Here is a 24,988-nt window from a genome sequence, read left to right as displayed (position 1 = left end):
CCAATGGCTTTTTTGTGAACTTATGGCATTATTCGTTTCAGTTCATGTTTGCTGTGAAAATACACACAAATCTTGTAAACTAAACAGTGTTCAGCATAAATGAGTACATCCTGTTTTGAAGATTATTTTTGTCCATTTCTCAATTAATATAGCCAATGATTCTGGTGAATTTACACTTTTATTAAACAGTTATATTCATTTAAATAAGAGTTTGGTCACCTAAAATCTTTAGGAATAGAAAGATTATACATTTAAATTCAAATGTGTTAAACAAAATTTGATATTTATTATGTCTCTCTTGATTTTTCCTGTTTATTAAAATTTTATTTAAACTTTTCCCCTAGCATATTAATTTGGGTGTACAACATTTTGGACTGATCCCTGATAAATCAGGGTCTAAGCTGAAGAAAAACGGATAAATTAATAATTTCTGGACTGTGATCAGGTTTTGGCTTTGGTACTGACTAATCTAATGTATATGCACAAATATATTATTGTAAAGCATCCTATAGAAAATCACAATTTAAAAGAGAGATTTGTGAGGGGTGTACTTAGTTATGCAGTGCACATTATTTATTTCTGATCTCTAGAAACATTGGACTCACAAAATCCTGGAGAGATTGCAAACATGCTCAAGAAAAACATCAGAAAGTAGGCTATTCAAGGGTAACAAATTATATCATTCACCATGATTACTGTCCCAGAATAAAACCAGGTAGATATTGTAAACATAGTAAAACTTACAGTGTTACACATTTTTTAGTAAAGAGATTAATGTACAATTTTCTAAAATGTTTATTTTGTTAACAGTTTTTTGTTAGCTTAATTAAAAGAACAAAATGTCATCTGTTAGACAGGAGAACAAGTTTTATTTAAAAGTGTTGAAAATCCCAATAGATAAAAACACCTCTAAATCTTACATGTGTCCCATAGTCTAAGCAAATGTTATACACTGGTACATGGGCTAAATACAGGAAATATGTTTTATAAGCAAGCCATCAAGTGAATAACCACAATTATGTGGGACTGTATTGGTCTACTGCAGGTTTGACAAGCAGCAAAGATTAGTAATAAACTTTACATGGCTTAACTTATTTAGATATCATATAATTTCTGTTTATACATGTTACAATACAATACTTGACAGGTATACAAATTACAATTATACAATACTTTACAAGTACTGTATGTTATAGGTAATGTGATGACAGGCCTGTAGATAGCCTGGTGAAAGGAGTGGTTGTTTTTTTCTCAAAAAGTGGACCTTTTTGCAGTTATTCACGTCATTTTTTGTTTATTTGTGAGGTTTAAATACTGCATTTTAATGACATTGTTAGCACTTTTTTGTTTAAATAGCTTGTCGGATGGTCATCAGAACCAAACTTTTTGATGTACCAAAACATTTCCTTAAAGATTTTGAAAAAACATACTTTAAAATACTAATTTATTACATTTATTATTAAGGGAAAAAAAATAAGATTCGTTAAATGTTTTTAATTAAAAACTGTAACATATGTTCATTTATTAGGCAAATTACAATCTGGCCAGCACATTCAACTTTCCTCAGTTAGAATTTGGTCATTTAAATAAATAAATAAATAAATAAATAAATAAATAAATAAATAAATACATAAATAAATAAATAAATAAATAAATAAATAAATAAATAAATAAATAAATAAATAAATAAATAAATAAATAAATAAATAAATAAATAAATAAATAAATAATGTAGTGCTTTATGATTTTTCTAGATTTTTCTCTTGTAAAAAAGTTAAATAGAAAATTCATGGATAACAATAGCCTGATTAGTATTAAAATTATTTTTTATATGGGCCACCTTTGGTGCATCAGACCTTTTTATTCATCATTTTTGTTTTTATGAATAAGGTCCAGGAATTAGAATAAAAGTTACTTGTAAAATGTTTTCTCTATTTAACAACAATACAGTAGGTCAATAGTGAAAGATGAAAGATGCAGACTTGTAAGAATGCTGTGTGCTCTAGGGCATAAGATGTCATTCACATTAGCTTTCAGAGGGATGCTCATTAACCCCCTTCTTTGCACAATCCTGCCAAGCCTGCACTAAGGCCTAATCCATCTGAACACTTAGGACAAATACAGGAGACACATCATATAAGTAGACAAGTAGTCAAGTGCAAAGATGGCGTGTAGTGTGGCCATTGGAAAAAACACTCGGTGGCGCAATCCCAAATGCAGCACATGTACGCTCGAATGTACACAATTCCTTAAACTGTAAGACCAAATGATGTCCTATTCATAATTTTAACTTTTAATACCCAGGTAGCAAAGAATTCCGGCCCAGATTTGGCATAAAGCTGGCACAGGAGGCATTAATCCGGCACAGGCATAGTATGTGGGTCAAACATGGCCTGGGTTTGGCAGAGGTGGTACTGTCTTTAAGGTGGCACACAAGATTTGAGCCAGATGTAAAATGTAGTATTTGCCCCAGATGTTAAAAATTGATATGTGGGCCACGTAAGTTTGGCCTATCTTGACCCATATTTAAATTGCAATAAAATTATTTTTGAGTAAAGAAAAAAATTCTACCAATCAGGTCGCTTTGAGAAAAAGCACACTCATAGTGGGTTTATCAATTTCATTGCAATTGTGACACACTAAACTATCTGGCCCAGTTATTATTGACTTGGCTCAGACTTGACCAAGATATGGTCCTTGTTTGGTCCTTGTCTGGAAGCCAGACTCAGTGCAGTCATGTACCGAAATCCACTGCGGCATGTGGGCCAAGCAAAACCTGATTGTGTGGGCCAGAGAAATGTTGCTGTGTGGGTAAAGTGCTCACGAACACCTCTTTTGCACTCTTGATTCTTTGACACCCTTCAACTGAGCTTCAAGCAAAATTCAACCCTGCTACAATCGAAACAGCATCATGACTTGAAAGTGCAGACTTAAGAAGAAGACATAAAGGAGTTTAGGAGTGCCATTTGAGATATGACCTCATACTAAGGCCTCTAAGGTAAAAAATATATAAGTAATTAAGGTTGTCGATATTGGGACATGTCTGTTATATCTTTGGGACAGGCCCAATATATGTACTCCCACCCTGAGGGTGGCGCTGAATATCTCCATGCGCTCCAACTCCGCACGCCAAAGATCAGCGTAGTTTGATCTATCGCTGGGGCGGGGATGAAAGGTGGTAAATATGGCGGCGGCCTTGGAGGAAGATGAAATTGACAATGATGACTATTATTCTCTGTTAAACGTCCGCAGAGAGGTATGACATATTTCTGTTAAGGAAGAAGTTTAAGACGAGAGAGTCGCGAGTGAATAGGAAAAGCAGGCGCTTCAGACACGGCGTGTTTAAGCAGGAGCCGACAGCATGTCGTTAAGCTGTGGCTCAGTCAGCACACCGTGACCCTTACTTATCATTGCCTTCATGCAGGAATTTGACTGCATGAACACTAAAAGATCTGATACACATAATGTGTGTTTGTCTTTTGTTCTTTTAATACTTACCCGTGAAACATTGACTGTAAACACTGATTAAGCCGTTGTTGTTGACGCTTCTCAACAGTAAAAGTGAAACTGCTCCTGAAGACTTCATTTCAACAACGAAAGCTTTGCAAAGTATATTAGAAGCTACTATTTAACACCAACAGAATGTCCAGAGTTTATTTGGTCAACTCTTTTAAAGAATAGTTAAATAGAATAGTTAACCAAAATAAAACTATTAGCATTTACTGTATCAAAAATAGCTTTTATTTCTGTGGAGATCTGATGTTGACTTTAAAACTTGGTCGTTTTTTAGTTTTTGTTAGTATTATTAGTTTTGGTCTATAACTTTGGTGAAAATGTGCATAAAGTTTGGACTGTGAGTAAATGAGAACATTGTTGACAGTTTGCATTAGTAAGAACAGTGGTGTTAAGAAGGTTTTGATGGGTTTTGACTTTTGTACTTTTGAGCAATTTCATGCAAATGTCAACCTTGCAATGAAAGAAATTTCACCAAGTTTTCACCAAAATAGCGAAACGTTTTTAAAGTTTTATTGTGTGGCCTTATATTTTAAACTATTGTAAAAAAATACTCAAAATGTCAATGTTTTCAAATAATATTATTTGATTTACCAAAGTCACACAAGTGGCACTTTAACATCTGTGACGTCCATAACGGAGAGGTGTCACATCCATAATTTTTTCATCAATCATCTTTGTTCTATAGAGAGCAAGCTCTGATCTTTTAATTAGCATCGTTTCTTTTGGGTTGTACAGTTTAATTCACAGAATTTTTACAAAGTATCTTGTATATACTATGAACTTGCAGACTTTTTTGGTCACATCCATAACGCATGCATGCTTCCCTCATTTAAAATCTAAAATATGTTTACAGGTTGATATGTTTCTGATCCCATAATTCTGTGGTTAGTAGTTTTGGCAAATATAAACAGATGTTTCATTATAATGTTAACATATCCTTTCTCTGTGAATTTATGTTTTGAGTTTTTACTGCAAATACCACATCCATACCACTGGAGTTGCTCTTTTACTTTTTTGTCCTATGCTGTATTCCCTAATTAATTACCTAAAAACACAAACATTTCTTTTTACCTGTACATTCAGGCTACACAGGAAGAGCTCAAGGCTTCATATCGCCGTCTTTGCATGCTGTACCACCCAGACAAGCACAGAGATCCAGAGCTCAAGAAACAGGCAGAGCAGCTTTTTAACTTGGTCCACCAAGCATACGAAGGTACAATGTTTTAGCACACTCAGCCTTTTAAAATCTGTCAAAGCAAGGCCTTTTGTTTCATTGTGATGTTTGTTTTTACTATCAAGGAGATGTTTTTGAGTTTCACAATGGGATATTCCACTCAAAAATAAACTCTTGTGTTATTATGCATTCTACTTTTTTGTCACACTATTTTAAGGTGTCCTTGTCGTGGTTTAAATATTCATTTAAATACAGAGTAATATTAATTAATTACTTGTTCTTGCAGTGTGGCTAGGGTCAGGTTGAGAGTTAAGTCTAAGGTTATTTGCATGCAATTATGCATAATTAATTATAATTACTATAGTAATTACTTGGAATATGTGTAACAAGGACACCCTAAAATAAAGTGTCTCTGCTTAAGTAAAAAGACGATATTTAGATTTAGTTCCACTTAGTTATTTAGTTTTAGTTCCACTTGACTTTCTTTGTATGGTTAAAATATTGAACCTAAACAATTTAGTGACCAATATTTTTCAAAGATATATTTATTTGTGTTCAGCAGAGCTAATTAATGGCCCGCTTCCACAGACTGGTACATTACGATATGGGTCGGTACGGGGTACCTTTATGAGGCTTGCGTGTTTTCACTGCTAAAAGGGTACCAATGGGCATGGTGTATGACAGAAAGTTTTAGTCGACATGATTCTCGCTCAAGGAAATGTCAAAGTAAAGGTGTACGGGTCGTTAACGTATTATATGAGAAACACTTCTCACAAAACATATGCTTTATACACATAAATACTTGTGTATAAATGGTTATTACTAACCTTTCTATGAACATGATTTGATTTTAACTGCATATCAATGATAGTGCGGAGTAGCCTACTGTAACATCTGCAATTATATAAAATAAATAAATTAATGCAACATATATGAACACATACAGACCCTTACAGTCTACAGTATTTTACCAATTACAGAAAAAGTACACACAGCATACATTTAGTCCTTATTTGGGTACAAAAACAACATGCATAATGTAGCCCACAGTCAGTGCAAACCTCTCATCTGTATCTGTAATCTTCACCAGCACATGTAACCTCTGTTAGAAAGTAATTCCGTCATTCTGAGTTCATAATAATGCAAAAGGTTATGCTAATAGTTAAACTTTTCAGTTTGTTCATGTTTTAAGTTTCTGAAAGAATCATTTGCTGCTTTGTTTTTTCAGGCTTACGTTATTATCATCAGCTTAAGAAGTTCATTATTTTAAATGTAGACACACACACACACACACACACACACACACACACACACACACACACACACACAAGCGATCGCGAACTGTCTGGAGAAAGAGAAATCGCTCACACTTTTAGACGGCCTCATAAAACAAAAACAGGACATGGCAGATTTTGTTCTTCTTGGCTTTGTGGGTGTTCATCAAGACGACGACAAGGTTTGTTTGAGCTCGTGTCGACCATGGCTCATTATTATATGTATATAGTATTACGATGTAATATATATAAAAATGGCAGTTCCTTTTTTATTCTCCTGGCTTGTGTAGGCGCTGGTGACATATCTCTGTCGCGCATTCAGTTGCGCATCTTGCACCGGCTTTTGGTACCCTTTTGTTGTGTTAGGTACCCCTTGCAAAGGGTACCCAAAAAGTGATACAGTACGGTTCGCTTATTGGTACCTTTTGACCGTGTAAATAACCATAAAAGCGTACTGAACAGCAAAGTACTGTACCAATGAGTGGAAAGGGGTTATGTACATGATTTTTGGGTAAACTATCCCTTTTAAAAATGAGCTTCTCTTTAATGAAGCCCAACATTTTAATTCCTACTCATGAATATTTGAATTATTTTCTTCCGCAGTGCTTAGTGACCCGCAAGCTAGAGCAATTTATGACATATATGGGAAGAAAGGGTTGGATGTTGAAGGATGGGAGGTAAGTTAAAGTTTCAGAAGACTAATAAACACTACAGCATAGTTCCATCATATATCAAGCAAACCATTTCCCCAGTGGGATTTTGTGTCTTTCTTTTTTGTGCTTACTACACAATAAAACTATTTTTAGGTAGTGGAGAGGAAAAGAACGCCAGCAGAGATCCGTGAAGAGTATGAGCGACTTCAAAGAGAGAGAGAGGAGAGAAGACTACAGCAAAGGACCAACCCTAAGGTTTGACCTAATGCCATCAAAAGCAGCAACTGCTGAAAACATGAATACAGGTCTTGCTGATTGTTCACTGTCTCACTCAGGGGACAATAAGTGTGGGCATTGATGCGACAGACCTTTTTGATTACTATGAAGAGGATTATGATGAGCTCTCTGGTGGTGGCGGAAGTGGAGGTTTACCGCACATTGAGATCAACAAAATGCACATATCCCAGTCCATAGAGGTACAGTCTTTTCTAATCTGTAACTTCACTAATACAGACAGCAACTAAACTGTATATTTTTGCCATCTTTGATCATGCCAGCAAAATTATTGGTCACACCTTACAATAAGGTTGAATTAATGTATTAAATAACATGAACTAATTATGAACTACTCAGTTCAACATTTACTAATGCATTACTAACATTCAAATTCATGCATGTTAACATTAGTTAATGCAACTACCAATGAACATCTGTATTTGCATTAACTAACATTAACTAACATGAACAAAAACTGTAATAAATGTGTTTTTACTATACTGTGCTGGTTCTGCACAGAATTTATCAGATTAGTTTGAATGAAGAGAAAGTATAGTGCTGTGCATGCTCTAGCAAAAGTGTTTTGCTTTGCCGGTCATTTATTCAACCAATACAGCATTGTTTGTGTTTGTTACAGAATTCTGTGATACCACAAATGAAAATAAATAAACTAGTTTAATTTAACTTGCCTACTACACTGACAAGGAATGCAGTTGATATATTGCACAACAACAACAACAACATCTACTAATCACTTACTATTACCATGGCTTTATTGTAAATCTAGCAAATATGATTTTTGCAGGAATGTGGGGTACATTTCAAGTAAAAGTTCAACATGTTTTTGATGCATTAAATTAATAATTTATATAATCACATACCATTTAACACTATACATTTTTAAGTAGTCACATTATTTATGCATTTTATATTACATAGTGACACTGCTGTCTGAAATTCTGGAACTTTTTCGGTCTTTAAGATTTTATTTTGAAACAAAACAAATGTTTTCACAAGAATGCATTCAATTGATTGCAGTAATAACTAATGTAATGAAAAATTTGTTTCAAATAAATGCTGTGCTTTTGAACTTTATTTTCATCAAGGAATCATGAAAACAGTATCTCATCACTGTTTTTACAAATTACAAATAATACAAATAATTTTACAAATAATAAGCAGTTTTACAAATAATAAGCAGCACAGCATCCATTAAACACGGATGATACTAAGAAATGTTTACTGACGATCATGTGAAACTGAAGGCTGGAAGAAATAAATGACTCTTTTTTTTTTTTCCAATATTACATGAAATTCTGCTTTTTCTAATATATTAATAAATTACTTGGTTACAGAATCAAATGTTAAAATGGATAATGCAGTTTACACTGTATTTTGTTTAAATAAATGCAGTATGGGTGACCATAAGACTTTCATGTCATACTTTCAGTAAATATGTTGCTTAAAGAACCACCACAGTTTTTTTGCACAGTAGTGTATGTCATGTGATTCTAAGTTATGATTAGACACAATGCAGATATGTACATGTAAATATTCTTCCAAAATAATGTCACTTGACATATTCATTTTTCAGTGCATTGACGTTAACACAGGCTGTCTGCAGGGTCTAAAAGAAAAAGTATTACAAGTTGATAAATCAGTTTAGAGAAATTTAAGGCCCTTCAAAATATTAAAAGCCCTAAATGCTATTTCACACAATATTACATTTTGTATCATTGATGATTATGTTATGTATGGTTAATATATGCTAATGTTTGCCTGAAATTAATCTGTGAATATTGGGGTGCTGTGTAGTTTATGAAATCGATAAAATCCTGTTAGGTCTGACATCACGCTGCTTTGTTCACTGCAGTAACCAAGGCAAAGCTGTTATTTCTGCTGTTCTATAGATTTTTTTTTCTTAGAATGCAAAATTATCCATTATGCTTTACATGTATGTGCAAGGAGGATGCTTTCAAACTTCCGGTCGGCAGCTGAGTCACAATCAGACAGCTCTGAAATGATAGCTTTAATATATTTTACTTGCTTTTAATGTCTTTGAACTGATACTGCTGTTGATCAGCACCACCTCCTGGACTGATAATTTTTTTTAAAATGTGATCTAATGGGGTGGAAAACATTTTTCCCTCGTTGTCAGACAGCATCTTTTGCCGTTTAAATGAAGCCTCGTCATTTCTTAAGTCAACATTTCCTCTTGTTCTTAAGTATATAACCAACTTAAACAAATGTAATTCACCAAAATTTTTGACATTCACACATAGCCTGTACTGTCCCACTAACACATTGATTAAGTGGTACAAAATGGCATTTTGAAATGACAGAAAAACACATACCCTGGTAAATACTACACAACACAAATGAACCAAATGAAACATAACAGCTCCCAGTTAGAATCAACATTCAAATCAGCCAGCAGAGTATCAGTAACAGACTTTTATTGGTAATTTTTGGAAAATGCATGGTTTAAACGCCTGTTATATTACATGCCAGTAATATGGTTTGCTCTTTATAATGCAGTGATGATTGTTTGCATGTGTTTGCATTAAAGAGCCACGGAGTACAGTATAACAGCTGACAGGTCAGGAACACTGATGCTATATTTCAGCATCTGATCTAATGGCAGACACTAAATTATGAGAACGTTTTTCTCTCGCACTAGAACCACATCTGACAGAAGTATAACAGCTTTAACACATGTCTTTTTTCAAAATTAAAGTTTTGCATCACAAAAACACTCTGTAAGCCACTGAAAACATTATTAACACCCAGCTGAGAAACGCTGCTCTGGCTAATGACAATTCTTAACGGAAGTTCTAAGCACCCTACCGTAAAGCGCTGGTCACTGTGGCGCCCTCCATGCAGCAACGAAGAAAAAGGTCTATAGATTTCTAGAGTGAATTAGCATTTTTTTCACTATATGAATAATGTTTTAGTTTATTTAAATATACTGCTATTTAAAATGTCGCCTATGTTACCGATTGAAACTTAAAGTGACCTTAAAATGTATGGAAAGAGTTTTAAAAAAAGGTTTCATTCTCTGATTCCTGTATATACCTTGTAGCAGATTATTAAGAATATTAAAAACATTTTAAAAGTTGTGTTTTGAACTATATGTTTTTCTTTATATTGTGGCAACACTCACATGTCATAGTTGTTGATCTTGATATTCTGTCCATCTCTGCTCTCAAGGCCCCTCTGACCACTTCAGACACGGCTATTCTTTCCGGCTCTCTCTCCACGCACAATGGCAATGGAGGAGGAAACATAAGCTTGGCCTTGCGACGCGTCACCTCGGCTAAAGGCTGGGGAGAGGTAGGGGGGGGCTTTTCGGTTAATGCTTGACATACTAATGTACTGATTATGTTTGCTGAGCATGTAACCAGACATGTTCATACATGTTTAATACAGGTTGAGTTTGGGGCAGGAGACACACATGGCCCTCTCTTTGGCCTAAAGATTTTCCGTAACTTGACTTCACGCTGGTAAGTTCAGCACATCTCAGTGGTCTTTTAGTTGTTTAATTATTAATCCTTTAAGTATACACTGTTTTGGGGAAAATTTTGTTGCAAATTACTTAGTATTGATTGTATTGTATCCTGAGACATTAGACAGTGTCAGTAATTCATAATATGGTATAATGTGCTAAAATGCTATATAAGAGAAGAATATATTTCAACGTAATACTAGTCCTGGTAAGTATTATCAATCTGTGAATACATATTTATCATTTAAATGACAGGTGTGTATTTGAAAATGATTAAACTTGTTATTAAGAGGACAACACTGATTTGTTTTTTCAATGTCTTTTTGTAATTTATTGAATTACCACAATACAAATATTCTATAACTGTTGTGCCATGAAGACATGATACCTTTACATGCCTCAGAGATGTATGTGTGTGTTTTTCAGCTTCACAACGGCTCATTGTGGCTTGCAGTTTTCATCGCGTGGCATACGGCCGGGTCTCACTACTATGCTTGCACGCCACCTAGACAAAAACACTATGGGTTATTTACAGTGGCGCTGGGGTACTCAATCTTCCATGAATACCAGCATTGTAAGGGACACCAAAAGCAGCCATTTCACATTTGCTGTGCAGGTCAGTTGCTGTTTTGTATAGTCACAGTCTGATCTTCATGCAAATTTGTACCAAGCACTTTTCTTAAGACTTACCTTTTGTATCATTCTAGTTGGGAATTCCGCATACATTTATCATGATGAGCTACCAGTACAAATTCCAGGATGATGATCAGACCAAGATCAAGGGCTCTGTCAAGTATGTGTCTGTGCATTCTGCCTTTTTATAATGTTTATTTTATAATTCATATAATCTATAAAAATACAAAAACATACATTTTAACATACGGTTTAATCAATCAAAGTGTGACACAACTTTACATTTAATATTATTACACTAATATCTAGTTAAATTATCTTTTTCTGAGCAAGAATAATTATCATGAATTATAACCATGGTTTACAGTAGACGCCCACAATGAAATATTATTCATTGTAACAAGACTGTATCTAAAATCCTGTCAGGCTTATTAGGACAAAAATAATTTGATGACATTGAGAGAAGGATAATAGTGCATTTCCAAAATACTAATTGTCATTTTAATATAGTTGTATAATTTGCCACTATCCTAGGTTTTGTCTATTATGTTGTAAGACGTTTTAAATAATTCAAAACATGCAATTATTCTGATTTTACTTATTATATTATACACTTAATGTATTTCAAGGTGCAGTAGGTGATTTGCCAAAATGCTATCGATTAGCATGATATCTTTGAAACACAATCCCTCCCCTGCCGTATAAAAGCCACGCCTCCTGAAATCACAAATGCGCACAGTAAACATGACAGTAGACAACCCACTAGATCATGTCATTCGCCAGTTAGAAAACTTTACAGTACTTTATAATACAACAATTCCCAACGGAAAACTGTATTATATCTAGCACGTTTTCAGTTGTGTAGCGAGCAGAACATCATAATGTGCAATATTTCATGCATGCAAGGATCGCTGGTCTCACTCACTCGCACGCTTTGTCCTAAAGCGACCACTGTATGCTTAGTGATTAACCAGTGGGGTGCAGGAATAACAATTAGTACTAGGCCTTACTTGCATGCTATAAGTAGCATGGTAAACAATATAGGGACCGTGCCACAGGTTGTCATTGTACAAAAGTTAGCCAATGTGATGTGAATATAAAACCAACTTCACCTCAATAAAGCAGGCTAGGAGGAATAGCAATATTTACTTATGTTTTGTTGTTAAACTAAATAAAAATCTACATTATCAATGCTGTAAAAGGTCCTTTATGAAACTGAAAATAGTTTACCAGAAGATTTATGGCTGAACAACACCAAAGTCCCTTTAAGGCAAGTCATTTCACTCAGCGGCCATCTTTGAAACGCCTCTCAGGCAGTATGCCCGGGCATTCTGTTTGAATAGGGAAACATCAAATTCTCCAAAACTACTAGCCAAGCTTACGATTAAATTCCACATTACGAACAACTAATAAAAATAAACAATAACTGTCTATTTAGTTTCATTTCTAAATGTTCGTATCAAACAAAGTCTGCAGAAACTCACGTCTGGTCCGTGCCCTTCCCCCCAGAGAATTGTCATTCTATAGCGATCGCTGATTGGCTCCTGTACTAGAAGGCGGGGCTTCATTCGCCATATTGACAGTTACACTTTCCCCATTCAAAAGTATACGAGTGACATGTCTTGTGTATTCTATAGTCTTTGACAACACTTCCGTGCATATAACCCATTCGTAAAACAACAAAATCTACAAGCTTTGCATGACTAAAAGAGTTTTAAAAGATAACATTATATGTCTAAAAGAAATCCTTTAGCCATCATGTCATCCTTCCTCCAGCGTGCAAAAATAACCCCAATATTGATTCAGGATTCTAAAAAAAGTTTTGACTCGGCATATATTATTACCGCTGTCACTCTCTCGTGTCCATTTGCACACGCAAACGGCGGATCTGCATGAACGGGTGCACAGATGTTCAAATCTACATCTGTCGACAGACAGTTTGGGCCACTTACCAGAATTAAGGGCAATTGTCAGCCTGACAATGCCTTACCCTGAATATAAAAATGCGCATAAATACATTTAGATCATTTATTTTAATCATTAGTATTGGAATGTGAAGAGACATTCAACCAGCACAACAAAATATGTTTCTGAAGACAATCACCTACTGCACCTTTAATATTTTAGTAAGTGCAGGTCAGTGTAAATATGTTGTTTCATTTGCATAAATTTAATTGTAGCATTAATATAGACGTTTGTAGCATTAATAATGACAAATAATCTAGAATTATATTCCATCTACATTTTGATTTATTTCATGTCTCTTATCTGATTCTGATAATTATTGCAGATTTTTACTGTTACTGACCTAGTTGAAATCATTTAATGATACTTGAGAATGAGAATTGTTTAAATAAAAGTAATAATAATAATACATTTCCAACTTTCTATTCTTACACTCCATTTAGTTTTACATCTTTATCTTTGGCTCAAGCTGTATTAAGTTAGCATTGTATTTTTGTTTGATGGATATTTCACTTTGAGATCAAACATTGCGAAAAGCCCTGCAGTATTTCTGTGAACCCTCTGTTGGTCAAACCTGTCCTGAATACAAACAAACAGGATCTGTGTGTTTGGCCTTAGCTTTTATGTCTGATATTCTAGATTCTGGGTCTGCATGACCTGCAGTTTATTTTTGAATTGTCACAGCCAATTAATCGCCCACTCAAATGTGTTGATGATTCACACATTCTGTTTGTAGCTTGTTGAAATTAACAGCACTTGTGTTGCAGGTCAGGGTTTTTCGGCACTGTAGTGGAATATGGTGCTGAGACTAAAATCAGTCGGCACAGTGTCCTGGGCGCAACCGTCAGCGTTGGAGTACCTCAGGGCGTCTCGCTCAAGATCAAGTAAAAGGCTTTTAATTACTTTGATTTACAGCTTCATGATTGTACATAAACTGAGAATCCCTTTTTTGGTTTGTTTGTTTCAGTTATAATTAGAGATGATGATTCTCTATAAAAAGTAGTTTTGTTCTGACCAAATTTGATTCGCTGCTATACAATTTTTTTTATACTATTGTGGAATCGGAATGTTTTAAATCTCTCTTTAATATTTAAATTAACAGCTCGATCATATTCATTAACACTGTAATAGTTTACAATATGTTTTCATTTGTTAATGTATTTACTAATATGGACAAATAATGAACAATACACTTATTAAAGCATTTATGCATCTTTGTTTACATTTGTTAATGAAATAGTTGTTTGTTTGTTTGTTAGTTCACTCTTTGTGCATTAGCTAATGTTAACAAGCACAAGTTTCGATTTTAATAATGCATTCATAAATTTTAAACTATGTTGATAAATACATTAACTAATGGAACCTCATAGTAAATTGTTGTGACCAATGACACACACATAAAGACTTAGATTTACTAAAAATGACTGACTAAATCAACATTTTAGAAGAATCTTATCTGAAAATTTTTTGACAACAAAAACATTTTTAAATGGGTGTTTGTTGCCATCTACTGGCATAAAAATATAATTGCTACAATCGTCATTTGAAGTGTCAAGTTGCTTTCTTTGCAATTGCAATTGACACTAATATTTATACCTAATTATATATTTATCTTTTGTCATTATATTTTCTTTTTGAAAAGGCACGTATTTTGTCTCTAAATAAATAGAGAATTGTATTCCCTGACTTGCGTTTCCTTTTTATGTTGCTGACCCCTCCCTAGACGAGCATTATAAATTGGGGTTCATAACACCTAACATAACTGTTATCCTACTACCTATGTTACAATATTAATCTAACACAAAACTAATAATAATATTGTTTAAAAATGAGCATGCATGATGACTGCTCTAGATATAAATGTACTGTTAAGCATGGAATAAACGCATGCAAATATTTGGAACCAAGATCAGTATCTTGCAGCTCTACTTTGAAGATTACTCCTTTTTTAAGAGGCACTAAATCTGTGGTATTTTTGTCCCTCACAGGCTGAACCGAGCGAGTCAGACGTACTTCTTCCCCATCCACTTAACAGAGCAGCTTCTACCCAGCGCCGTGTTTTATGCCACCGTCGGACCCCTCGTGTTCTACTTGGCCATCCAGCGGCTGGTTATCAAACCTTATGTTCGTGCTCAGCAGGAACAGTAAGCCTTTTCAGCTGATTACATCTGCAGAGTTGCAGTCACATTCTCCGCCCGTTTCATTTTGTTGTCTTTTATGGGCCAATTGACTGCCTAGCACTCGTCTCCAACCTTTATCCCCCACGAGTCTGGAAAATAATAGAGCGAAATCCTTTTAAATGGCTTTGAAAGTGTGAGTAAAAGAGCAAATGGTAAATTAACATCGAACCTTTGGTCTTTTGTTTAGGGAGCTGGAGAAGCAGCGGGAGAGTTCGGCGTCAGACGTTGCCAAGAAGAAGCAAGAGGCAGAAGCAGCTGTGAGTTCATAATGTCTAAATCCGCCGCAAATAATTTATAATGTGTGGCCATTTAAAGTGGTCATAACTTTCACGGCAGGCGCTTTGTGTTGGGAGAAACAATGAGTTAGCGTCAGGCCATCGTTCCTATCTGCACATCAGTCGCTGTGTCAGGGTGATAAATGTGCGCCTTCACTATGTGCATATACAAGCAGTCTTATTTGAAATCACTCTTTTCTCTAGGTTCTGCTGATGCAGGAGTCTGTGCGCAGAATTATCGAAGCAGAGGAGTCTAAGATGGGTATGACTGCATAACTTCCAATAATGATCAAAGGGTGCATTTTTATTTGTTTTTTTGCCAAGGGGGGGATTGGTTAGTCGTACGTCTTTCTTTTCTTTTTTCAGGTCTGATCATCCTCAATGCCTGGTATGGCAAGTTTGTGACAGACAACAGCCGTAAGCATGAAAGGGCAAGGGTCATTGATGTGACGGTGCCTCTACAGTGTCTGGTGAAGGACTCTAAGCTCATGCTCACTGAAGCATCTAAGGTAAAGCTAGGGTTCATACACATTTTTACTACTAAAATTCCATGACTTTTCTAGAACTTTCAAGTACATATTCATGATGTAATGTTTCATGTAATGTCTACATATACATGGTAAATATTAAGAAAAACAATGACGTTCAAATTTATTACAGCATGTCATAGAACATGCAACAATCTATTTTGATTAAATTTGTTTATATATTGATTTTGATAATGCTTACACAGCACTAACAATGTGAGAGCAAGATTTTGGCCAAGGACAGAAAAAAAGTAAAGACGACTAACCTATTTGTGTTAGGGCTGAACAATATATCGTTTCAGCATCGATATCGCAATGCGTCACATTACAGGATGTGCAATGTTGGGATTGTAGTTTATTATAGAGTTTAATCATAATGAAGTAAAAGTTTATCATCTGCATGCATTTTTAAAGCGATAGTTCACCCAAAAATGGCTTACCATTTTCATTACACCCTTCACTTGTTTTATGAGTTTTCTTTTTTTAAATGAACACAAAAAGAATATAATTTAATAACTCCTACAGTACTGAAACAAGTGTGAGTAAATAGTGAGTGCATTTTAATCTTTGAGTAAACTGTCCTTTTTAAGGCCTTTGACTGTGTAAACATTTCAATATTTCATTTTAAAACATCCAGCCACAAGAAATGTTTTGTAATTTTAATAAAGATGAAATAATATCCAATGAAGACTATGCAGTGTTGATAATTCAATAACTGTATCTGAATAGTGAAAACCTGAAAACTATAGTTCACCTTTATGTTTATATATTTTATTTATCTATGCTTGTAATTTATTTGTTATATATTATTTGAGATTCACTGCTCTACAAAATCCCCCCAATCAATCCAAAAAAACCTGTTAAATCATCTGGTGAAATTGTATTCACATCCCAATATATCACAGAAATACATAATACCGTAATGTCAGATTTTTCCAATATCACGCAGCCCTAATTCAAGTATACAGATATTTGTTAAACTAATTTCCAGGACTTTTCCAAAACTTTTCCAGGCCTCGAAAATGCCATGTCAAAATTCCATGACTTTTCCAGGTTTTCCATGACCGTATAAACCCTGTAAAGCTCAGTTGTGCCTGCTCTCGCTTTGTAATATTTTTCCAAAAGACAAATATTTGAATCTTTCTGAAAACTGTAAATTCATGTAAAATTGAAAACAAAATGCAAATGCTTTAAAAGTTCTTTAAAAGAACAAAGACTTTTAGTATTTAAAAAATGGTAATAATATTACTGCTCGAGTAAATGGTGTGACAAGTTTAGCTTTTCCAACTTTAAAATTAGCTGTCACAGGAGTATTACAATTTAAAAAGACATTTCAAGTTGAGGCAACGCGGTGGCGCAGTGGGTAGCACGTTTGCCTCACAGCAAGAAGGTCGCTGGTTCGAGCCTAGGCATGGGTCAGTTGGCATTTCTGTGTGGAGTTTGCATGTTCTCCCCGTGTTCGCATGGGTTCCCTCCGGGTGCTCCGGTTTCCGCCACAGTCTAAAGACATGTGGTACAGGTGAATTGGGTATGTTAAAATTGACCGTAGTGTATAAGTGTGTGTGTGGATGTTTCCCAGTGATGGGTTGTGGCTGGAAGGGCATCCGCTGCATAAAACATGTGCTGCATAAGTTCGTGGTTCATTCTGCTGTGGCGACCCCAGATTAGTAAACGGACTAAGCCGAAAAGAAAATGAGTGAATTTCAAGTTGAATGTTTAAATACAATGTTTTACAATGTTTTTGTTAATAAAAGCTAGAAATAATTGTAGCAAATAAAAGATTTACTTAAATAACTAATTTAACAAACCCTTAAAGTCAGGGTTGATAAAAATATTGTGCACGTTTTGATAATTTGTGTGAAAAATGTGTTGCAAGGGTCTGTTTAAAATTCTAATATACTGGCCTTAAACAGAGATGCCCAAAGTAGGGCCCGTGGGCCAAAGTTGGCCCATTGTAAACTTGGATTTGGTCCACCATCCCATCTGAGAGGAGTGTGATTGGGGCGAATTCCTTTAACACAGAGATCACCATTTATAATTTTACATAACCTGTTTTGTTGTTGTATTTATTATTAAACTCAAATTAAATATTTCAATTAATTGTTGCAAATGGTTTTAAAAAAGCAAATACTGTTACTTGATGGATAGAGGATGGTGCAGAAGACATCGGCGAGTAAATCAAGGCAAAAGTTGATTTGTTTTTAATTTAATAAGTTCATTATAAAATGTATGGCAACTGTATTTACCTTCGGCCCACTAGACTCAACCAAGTTTGGTTTTTGGCCCTTCATGAGAAAAGTTTGGGCACCCCTGGCCTAAAATATCATAATCTTGCACCTCTAAGGACACATTTACACTGCATGCTTTAAGTGACCTAATTTTATTCCCATGTGGCACATATTGGATATGGTTCATGTATGTGTAATAATAATAATAAAAAATAAAATCTGAGATACTGAGATCAGTTTTAGGCCTCATTCATATGTGGAAATAAATTCAATATAATTTGGATATGTCCATTTGCATCTGCAATCTAAGCAGGTGGATAAGATTTCTAACCATCATTACGAATCATATGTAATTGAAAAATGTTAGGGAATGATGACGACTCTGATGCTGACACCTCAGAACTGAGTCCTGCATGAATCCTAAACCTCATATACAATAGGACGAGAAAAAAAAAACATACCACATACAAGTACCAACAAATGTATTTAGTCATTTATCACATGTTGATGCATTTAAGCAGCATGTTAAAGAGAGTGTAACATCCATCGTGTAAGCAATGTGACTAAACTTTTTTTATTTTTCAAATTATGCATAAATCACAACACATGGACATGACATTAATATTATGATTGATTATTGAATACTAATTATCAAGAAAATCAGATACAGGCACAAAATCGGAATTGCCCATCAATATCTGTGGTGCAAATGTGGCCTAATAGTTAGTTACGGATTGCTTAAACTGATCCAAAACCCTCAAAAATGTGATACAAAAAACCTTCAGAAATACTAATCTTAAAGAAACACTCCACTTTTTTTGGTAATAGGCTAATTTTACAACTTCCCTTTATAGTTGAATCTGTTTTTGAACATTTTTGAATCCATTCAGATAATCTCAGAGTCTGGAGGTAGCACTTTTAGCTTGGCATAGGTTATTGAATCGGATTAGATATTATCATCTCATTTAAATGACCAAAGATTTTTGATAATCCTTCTATTTAAACCATGACTCTTTTCTAGTTTTACTGTCTACGAAGAATCAACCGAAAATACAATTTTGTTAGGCCAGTGTGGCTAGGATCTATGCTCTCATTTCGGCATAGTAATCAAGGAACTTTGCTGCTGCACCATGGCTACAACAGGCGCAATGATATTACTCAAGTGACCACCAGCTTATCTAGCTGGGAACTGTTTTCTGGCGCTGCGTAATAGTGTTCCTTTAAGCACTGCTGGTGTACAATTTTTTTTTTTTTTTTTGCGTGTTTGTCCTCAGGCTGGATTACCGGGCTTCTATGACCCCTGCGTGGGTGAGGAGAAGAGTCTGAAGGTGCTGTATCAGTTCAGAGGTGTGATGCACCAAGTTCTATGTGGTGACACAGAAGCACTCAGGATACCAAAACAATGTGAGTACATAAACCAAACCAAACAATATACAGCTTTCATACCATTTATTTTAATCCAAGTTATCCCGACATTCATTATGATAAATACTTAATTGTGTTCTCCAGCAGTAAAGATGAATGCTATTCTGGTTGTAATTTAAAATCTCTTGTTGTTTTGTCTCTCTCTTCTCCCTTGTAGCCCACAGGATTGATAATGACACTTAGGAACATGTATCTCTTGAGCTGAATGGGGGACAGCTTGGACTGGTATAGACTGATGAGACACAAAGTAGTGCCCTGGAAACACTCTGTGCCCTTAGAAGTCTTCATATACCTATTTATCCTTTATTTTGTGCTCTTTTAAATACTATTCTTCACAATGTTTCGCAAAGTAGAACATTTGCATTGGAACGTTTAATTTGCTGGATTTCCACTAATAAAATGATGACCTTTGCCAGAAAAACCAGACAACATAAATATATATAGATATTTTTTGCGTTGGCAGGCCTTAAAACAGTTTTTAAAACAAAGGCCCTCTTCCTGAAATATGGATCCACAACAGTGCCTGTAATCAGCACTCACCAGAGAGAGCTATTTTATCCTCATTACATCGCTGAGAAACCATTGCTGCTTGATTCGATTCACTGAATCCCGCAGGAGCTGGTGAATCCCAGTTGTCAGCCTACTTTCTATGACTGACTTTTTGTACCACCAGCTTCCAAATAAACGATATTGCAATTATTTAGGAGGAAAAGCATGTTCTTAGTGATAATCATTTACATTTTCTTCTTGATCACATTATTTTAACTGTAAGAATTGACACAATATGCAGATACTGTTCGTGTGTGGTGATTGAGGAAAGAGAGTGTGAACTGTGTGCTAAATCTCATGTAGGACTAGTCTCCCACCTTGTGTCCAAAGACTTGAATAGCAGTGGATGAAGGGATAGGAATGGAACTTGTATTTTGGGTTTGATGTCCTTTAATCCCTGCGTTCTAGTGCCATAATTCATACAGGGAACATCTACATCCACATTCAATTTTCCTTCAGGTTGATTTAACTATTTGTTGCCTTTTTGGTGTGTGAGGACTTCATGCAAGTACTTTAATATTTGTCTTGATTTATCTTATATTTGAAAGACTGTATGGAATCTCCCTTTTTTTTGTGGAGGAGGGCGGTCATAGTTTATATGAAATGTGCCCATTCTGCACACTTGCCAGTTGAATGATGTTAAAAAAAAACAATCTAACTGTTGACTGGAGTATTGGTTTGTTCAAAGAAGTTTAATGTTATATTTCACCCAATGGCCATTTGCAGCACGTATAGACTATCGTTTTTAAAATAAATTGTTAAGGAACAGTGGAAATATATATTGTTTTGGAATGGTGTACATGGCAGATTTTAATTTTATAAAGTGAGAACTTGCATAGCATTACCTCAAATGTTAAAAAATAGGGGTATAATTTAATATGTAACGCTTTACCACAAGGTTCTACACTCTCTGCAATAGATATGGGTACAGAAATAAAGGTAACTAAAAAGTACCTTTGAGGTACCATTATGGACCCTTCAGGTACAAATATGTACCTTTTGAAAGGTACTGCCCCAGTGACTGCTCATGTACCTTTATTTCTGAGAGTGTATAGTAATGCTTCACAATAAGCTTCTATTAGTAAATGCATTAGAATGAGCAATACATTTATTATAATGCTTTGATATCATAGGTTCATAAATGTACAACTAATCATAGTGTTAACTATATCTATTAATACTAACAGGAAGTAAACAACTTACAGGACAATTTAAAACAGTATTTTTAAATATTGTCAATTAGTATTAATATTTTAGAAGTAATTGTCATTGTTAGTTTTTATTAACTTTTAAAGCCTTGTGATGAATTGCCATTTATTTTTAAAGTAAGTCAACTACATTATTTGATATAAAACATGTAATAATCTTATTTAAACTTTTCAGCAGAGACCCTTGCTTTATTAAAGGGCGCCTATGATGATGAAAAAGATTTTTTGCTAGCTGTTTGGACAGAACTGTGTGTAGGTGTAGTGTGTCCACAGTCATATTGGGGTGATAAACACAATAAGTCTTTTTTTTTATTTCCTGAAGTTAAAATTGTATTCAAACCCCCTCCCATTTTGAGGCCCACCGCAAACTGACAAAGGAGTGCAGTTTCCCCACCCACTGAATTGATTGACAACCGAGTTTTAACATATGTCCATAGTAGCACGTATAATCATATCAACAAGACAGGACATGCGCAAAGCAAATGGGATTAAAAGATCTGTTCAGCTCGCTGAGTTCATTTATTATCATCAAATGTGATCAAGAATGAGTTTTACAAATTTAAAAGGTTTTTAAAACAGTGCATGTTTATAATGATTTACAGCGATTTTACCGTCTTAATCACCACAGCTGCATGTCAGTACAATTATAAAAGAAGACGCTTCAATCCCAGTTTGTTGATGTTTAATCAGGTTTATTTTGTACATTAACATAACGGATATCCATACAGAAGCGGATATTAACGTGTATCCTGTCACATTTGCGTGCAAAAACCATGTAAAGTTAAACGCGTACGCTGTGTGTCAAATAATCATTAGTAAAGCTCTTACTGTAGTATTTCTCAAAAACGTTACGTGAGATCTGCTTCGTTCATGTCTGTCACTGTGCTGTTTATTTGATGCAGCCGAGGCAGAGATTGAGGCACACTCTGACAGGCACGTGGGAATGGTGGGCGGGTGGAGGGCTAGCATTGAATGCACAGGCAACAAAAACAGCCACAATGTGTTAAAAGCAGAAAATTCTAATGTTCTGAAAGGTATAATAAATAATCTGATGGGTGCCCTTTAAATCAGATGCTGTGTGTTCGTATTAATTAAAGCTTTCTAAGGTAACAAACTAATTTACATTTTATTTTTAATAACAAATAACAATGTAAACAGATTATTACTCATTTATTTTTAATGTAATAACTAATGAGACCTTATTGTCAAGTGTTAAAAATTACACAGTAAATAATATCCTAATCCAAAGTACAGAAAAGTTGGTTGGAAAACTTCTGCTTTAGAATAAATATACTTGTTGAATCCCTTTTTCTAAGGCCAAGACTTCAGATTAACTTTTTTTTAACTTTTTATTACCTGTTAATGGCTTTGGCGATTAACATGCCTATGTCTGATCTGTTGACGCAAAGTTAGAAGTTCTCTTTGAGCATCTTTCAGTTTAAGTTTCATCCTTTTTATCATCCTGCATTTGGCCTGCAACCTTCTCCGCAGCCATCTGTTGGCATCTAAAATATTAAACAGACGGGCTTTGGTTGTGCATGCATCAGAGAGGGCATAGGTGTGGTCTGCAGCAGCAAAAACCTGTTAAAATATATTTTAAAAAAGGAATTGTTTGCACACCTAATGTATATGGACAGAAATATAGAACTATTCAGCAAGATAAAATATTCACCTTTGTGCTTTGACAGTAAGGCTCTTCATTACTGTTACAGTCTTGAGTGTCCTCATGCATCTCCTCAGTGAAAAGAGGCAACCTATCAGGTGTAATGCCATCCCATTTATCAGCAGCAGATTGTAAAGCCCTCTTCAGCCTCTTTCTTGAATTAATTTGCTGACGGTACAAAGATGATATCAAGAAGGATAGAATGCGCATTTATTGAAAATGACATCTTTGAACTGACTTACATTTGCATCCTGGGTTGGCACTGCAAAAAGGGTTGGCACTGCGTTCCATAACAGATTCTTGCGGTTTCCCAAACCACTGAAACTGTCTGGAGTGAAATGAAGAGAACAGATGACCATGTGTTTCCTTGGCTGAAAGTCCTCACGTCCAATGTTCTCAAGCCATTGTTTCAGAACCGACGGTTTACTGAAAGGGAACCTGACAAAGACTGTTTGTGAGATGTCTTTATGATATCTTTAACACAACGCACTCAAAACATCATAAAAGTGAGCTGTCTATCATCGCCTACCTGTGAAACGTGATCTCTGGGTTTTTGTTATTGTACCTATTTGTGCAATTAGATGCAGAACAACTTTTCGGCATCTTTGCCCCGAACAAAGATGGCGAATTTCAAAAAGCCCCGCAGTGCCTCAAAATGATTCAAACTGAAGACCTGTCTTGTATTATTTGATATCTATATTTACATTATAGTGTAATCTGCAGTAAAAGACCATTCGGAAATATTTTTGTTGTTATTTTCTAAATCAGTTCTTTAAATAAAATACATTTACTTCACTTTCCCTGGCGGTTCCATCCGAGCCTTTCAAAATAAAAGTCCCGTGTGACGCGAAATGAAGGACGTCACAGTCTTAAAACATTTAAAGGGATAGTTTACCCTAAAATGTACATTCGCTGTTAATGTCCTAAGCGTCAGGTCATGCAAAATATAGCTGATTTTTAGCCAGTAGAACATTTAATACGTTTTAAGCAGAAACTGTGGTCCTTAGTGGTTCATAAAATCGAAGTCAAGTGCTACTGACACTTTGACAGTAAAAAAACAATATACAGGCCAAACAAAATTAATCCCTGTAGCCCCTGATGATATATTGAAGTCTTAGAACATGCTCAGGAGTGTTTGAATGGGTTGTGGGTTAAATAATAATAATAATAAAACATTTTATTTATAATGTTTTTATGTTTTTAATCTTTTCTTAGACCCAAAGCACTCCAACAACAGGGAAATCATGCATGCAATAAAATACAAGGATTCAACCTAGAATAATTATAAAATATAAACACATTTGATTTTGATCATGAATTTAACAATGCAGTCTTAAAAAAATTAAAGGTAATAATGCTGTAAAACGATGTTCACCTTATGTGCAGACCAGTTGTTTCAATACACCTGAAACCAAAGGATCAATTTTGTTTTTCCTATATATGTTTGAATCTGAAAGACATTGATTTGCATTTTATGTATCACCAAGAACCATGCACAAATTTGGGTGCACCCCAATAATGGACTATAGACCATTTTGAGGGATGTAAACAATAACAATGGTCCTGACGTATTTCCTGTTTTACATTTTAAATTTCCACAGCTTCTGAGCATCCAAAAAGTACCACATATTGATAAAGACATTGATTTGCATGTTATGAATCACCAAGAACCACAAGCTCAGCTTAAAAATACTTTGCAATTATACAGAATAAACAAAATTACATATCACATTACACAATACAATTACAAATCATCAGTTTAATGCTTTATTGATATTGTGTGTGTGTGTGTGTGTGTGTGTGTGTGTGTGTGTGTGTGTGTGTGTGTGTGTGTGTGTGTGTGTGTGTGTGTGTGTGTGTGTAGTAGTACATTAGATTAGATAACCATAGCTGTATTCAATTCAAGTTTCTGTTGAAAGATGACCCCGTGACAAAGC

The 24,988-nt window shown here is 34.9% G+C and overlaps 2 protein-coding genes across 2 annotated transcripts; one reads left to right on the top strand and one right to left on the bottom strand.

The window, feature by feature from the left end:
• The first annotated feature begins 3,144 nt into the window (after positions 1-3,144).
• On the top strand, positions 3,145-20,330 carry dnajc11a (DnaJ (Hsp40) homolog, subfamily C, member 11a). The gene is made up of 16 exons (XM_056449623.1): positions 3,145-3,256; positions 4,600-4,729; positions 6,568-6,641; positions 6,771-6,872; positions 6,953-7,093; positions 10,104-10,226; positions 10,323-10,396; positions 10,825-11,014; positions 11,106-11,191; positions 13,764-13,880; positions 14,985-15,140; positions 15,364-15,433; positions 15,656-15,713; positions 15,818-15,960; positions 19,481-19,610; positions 19,789-20,330. The coding sequence occupies exons 1-16, from the start codon at positions 3,185-3,187 to the stop codon at positions 19,812-19,814; spliced, it is 1,692 nt and encodes a 563-aa protein (XP_056305598.1). The 5' UTR covers positions 3,145-3,184; the 3' UTR covers positions 19,815-20,330.
• Positions 20,331-22,065: 1,735 nt separating this feature from the next.
• On the bottom strand, positions 22,066-23,895 carry thap3 (THAP domain containing, apoptosis associated protein 3). Its single transcript, XM_056450066.1, has 4 exons — positions 23,581-23,895; positions 23,294-23,489; positions 23,061-23,219; positions 22,066-22,969 (listed from the first exon to the last, which is right to left on the bottom strand). The coding sequence occupies exons 1-4, from the start codon at positions 23,652-23,654 to the stop codon at positions 22,748-22,750; spliced, it is 651 nt and encodes a 216-aa protein (XP_056306041.1). The 5' UTR covers positions 23,655-23,895; the 3' UTR covers positions 22,066-22,747.
• Between the last annotated feature and the right edge of the window lie 1,093 nt (positions 23,896-24,988).

This window comes from Danio aesculapii, chromosome 23 (assembly GCF_903798145.1).
Source record: "Danio aesculapii chromosome 23, fDanAes4.1, whole genome shotgun sequence".
Classification (NCBI taxonomy): domain Eukaryota; kingdom Metazoa; phylum Chordata; class Actinopteri; order Cypriniformes; family Danionidae; genus Danio; species Danio aesculapii.
Note: the sequence above shows the minus strand (reverse complement) of the source record. Positions and strands in the feature narration are given on the sequence as shown.

Excerpts from the sequence above, each read along its gene's own strand:
- dnajc11a (XM_056449623.1), top strand. The coding sequence starts at position 3,185 with ATGGCGGCGGCCTTGGAGGAAGATGAAATTGACAATGATGACTATTAT. Across the intron at positions 4,730-6,567 it reads GGTCCACCAAGCATACGAAG|TGCTTAGTGACCCGCAAGCT; the intron begins GTACAATGTTTT and ends TTTCTTCCGCAG. Across the intron at positions 11,015-11,105 it reads ATTTCACATTTGCTGTGCAG|TTGGGAATTCCGCATACATT; the intron begins GTCAGTTGCTGT and ends GTATCATTCTAG.
- thap3 (XM_056450066.1), bottom strand. The coding sequence starts at position 23,654 with ATGCCGAAAAGTTGTTCTGCATCTAATTGCACAAATAGGTACAATAAC. Across the intron at positions 23,490-23,580 it reads CCAGAGATCACGTTTCACAG|GTTCCCTTTCAGTAAACCGT; the intron begins GTAGGCGATGAT and ends AGTCTTTGTCAG. Across the intron at positions 23,220-23,293 it reads TGCCAACCCAGGATGCAAAT|CAAATTAATTCAAGAAAGAG; the intron begins GTAAGTCAGTTC and ends TTGTACCGTCAG.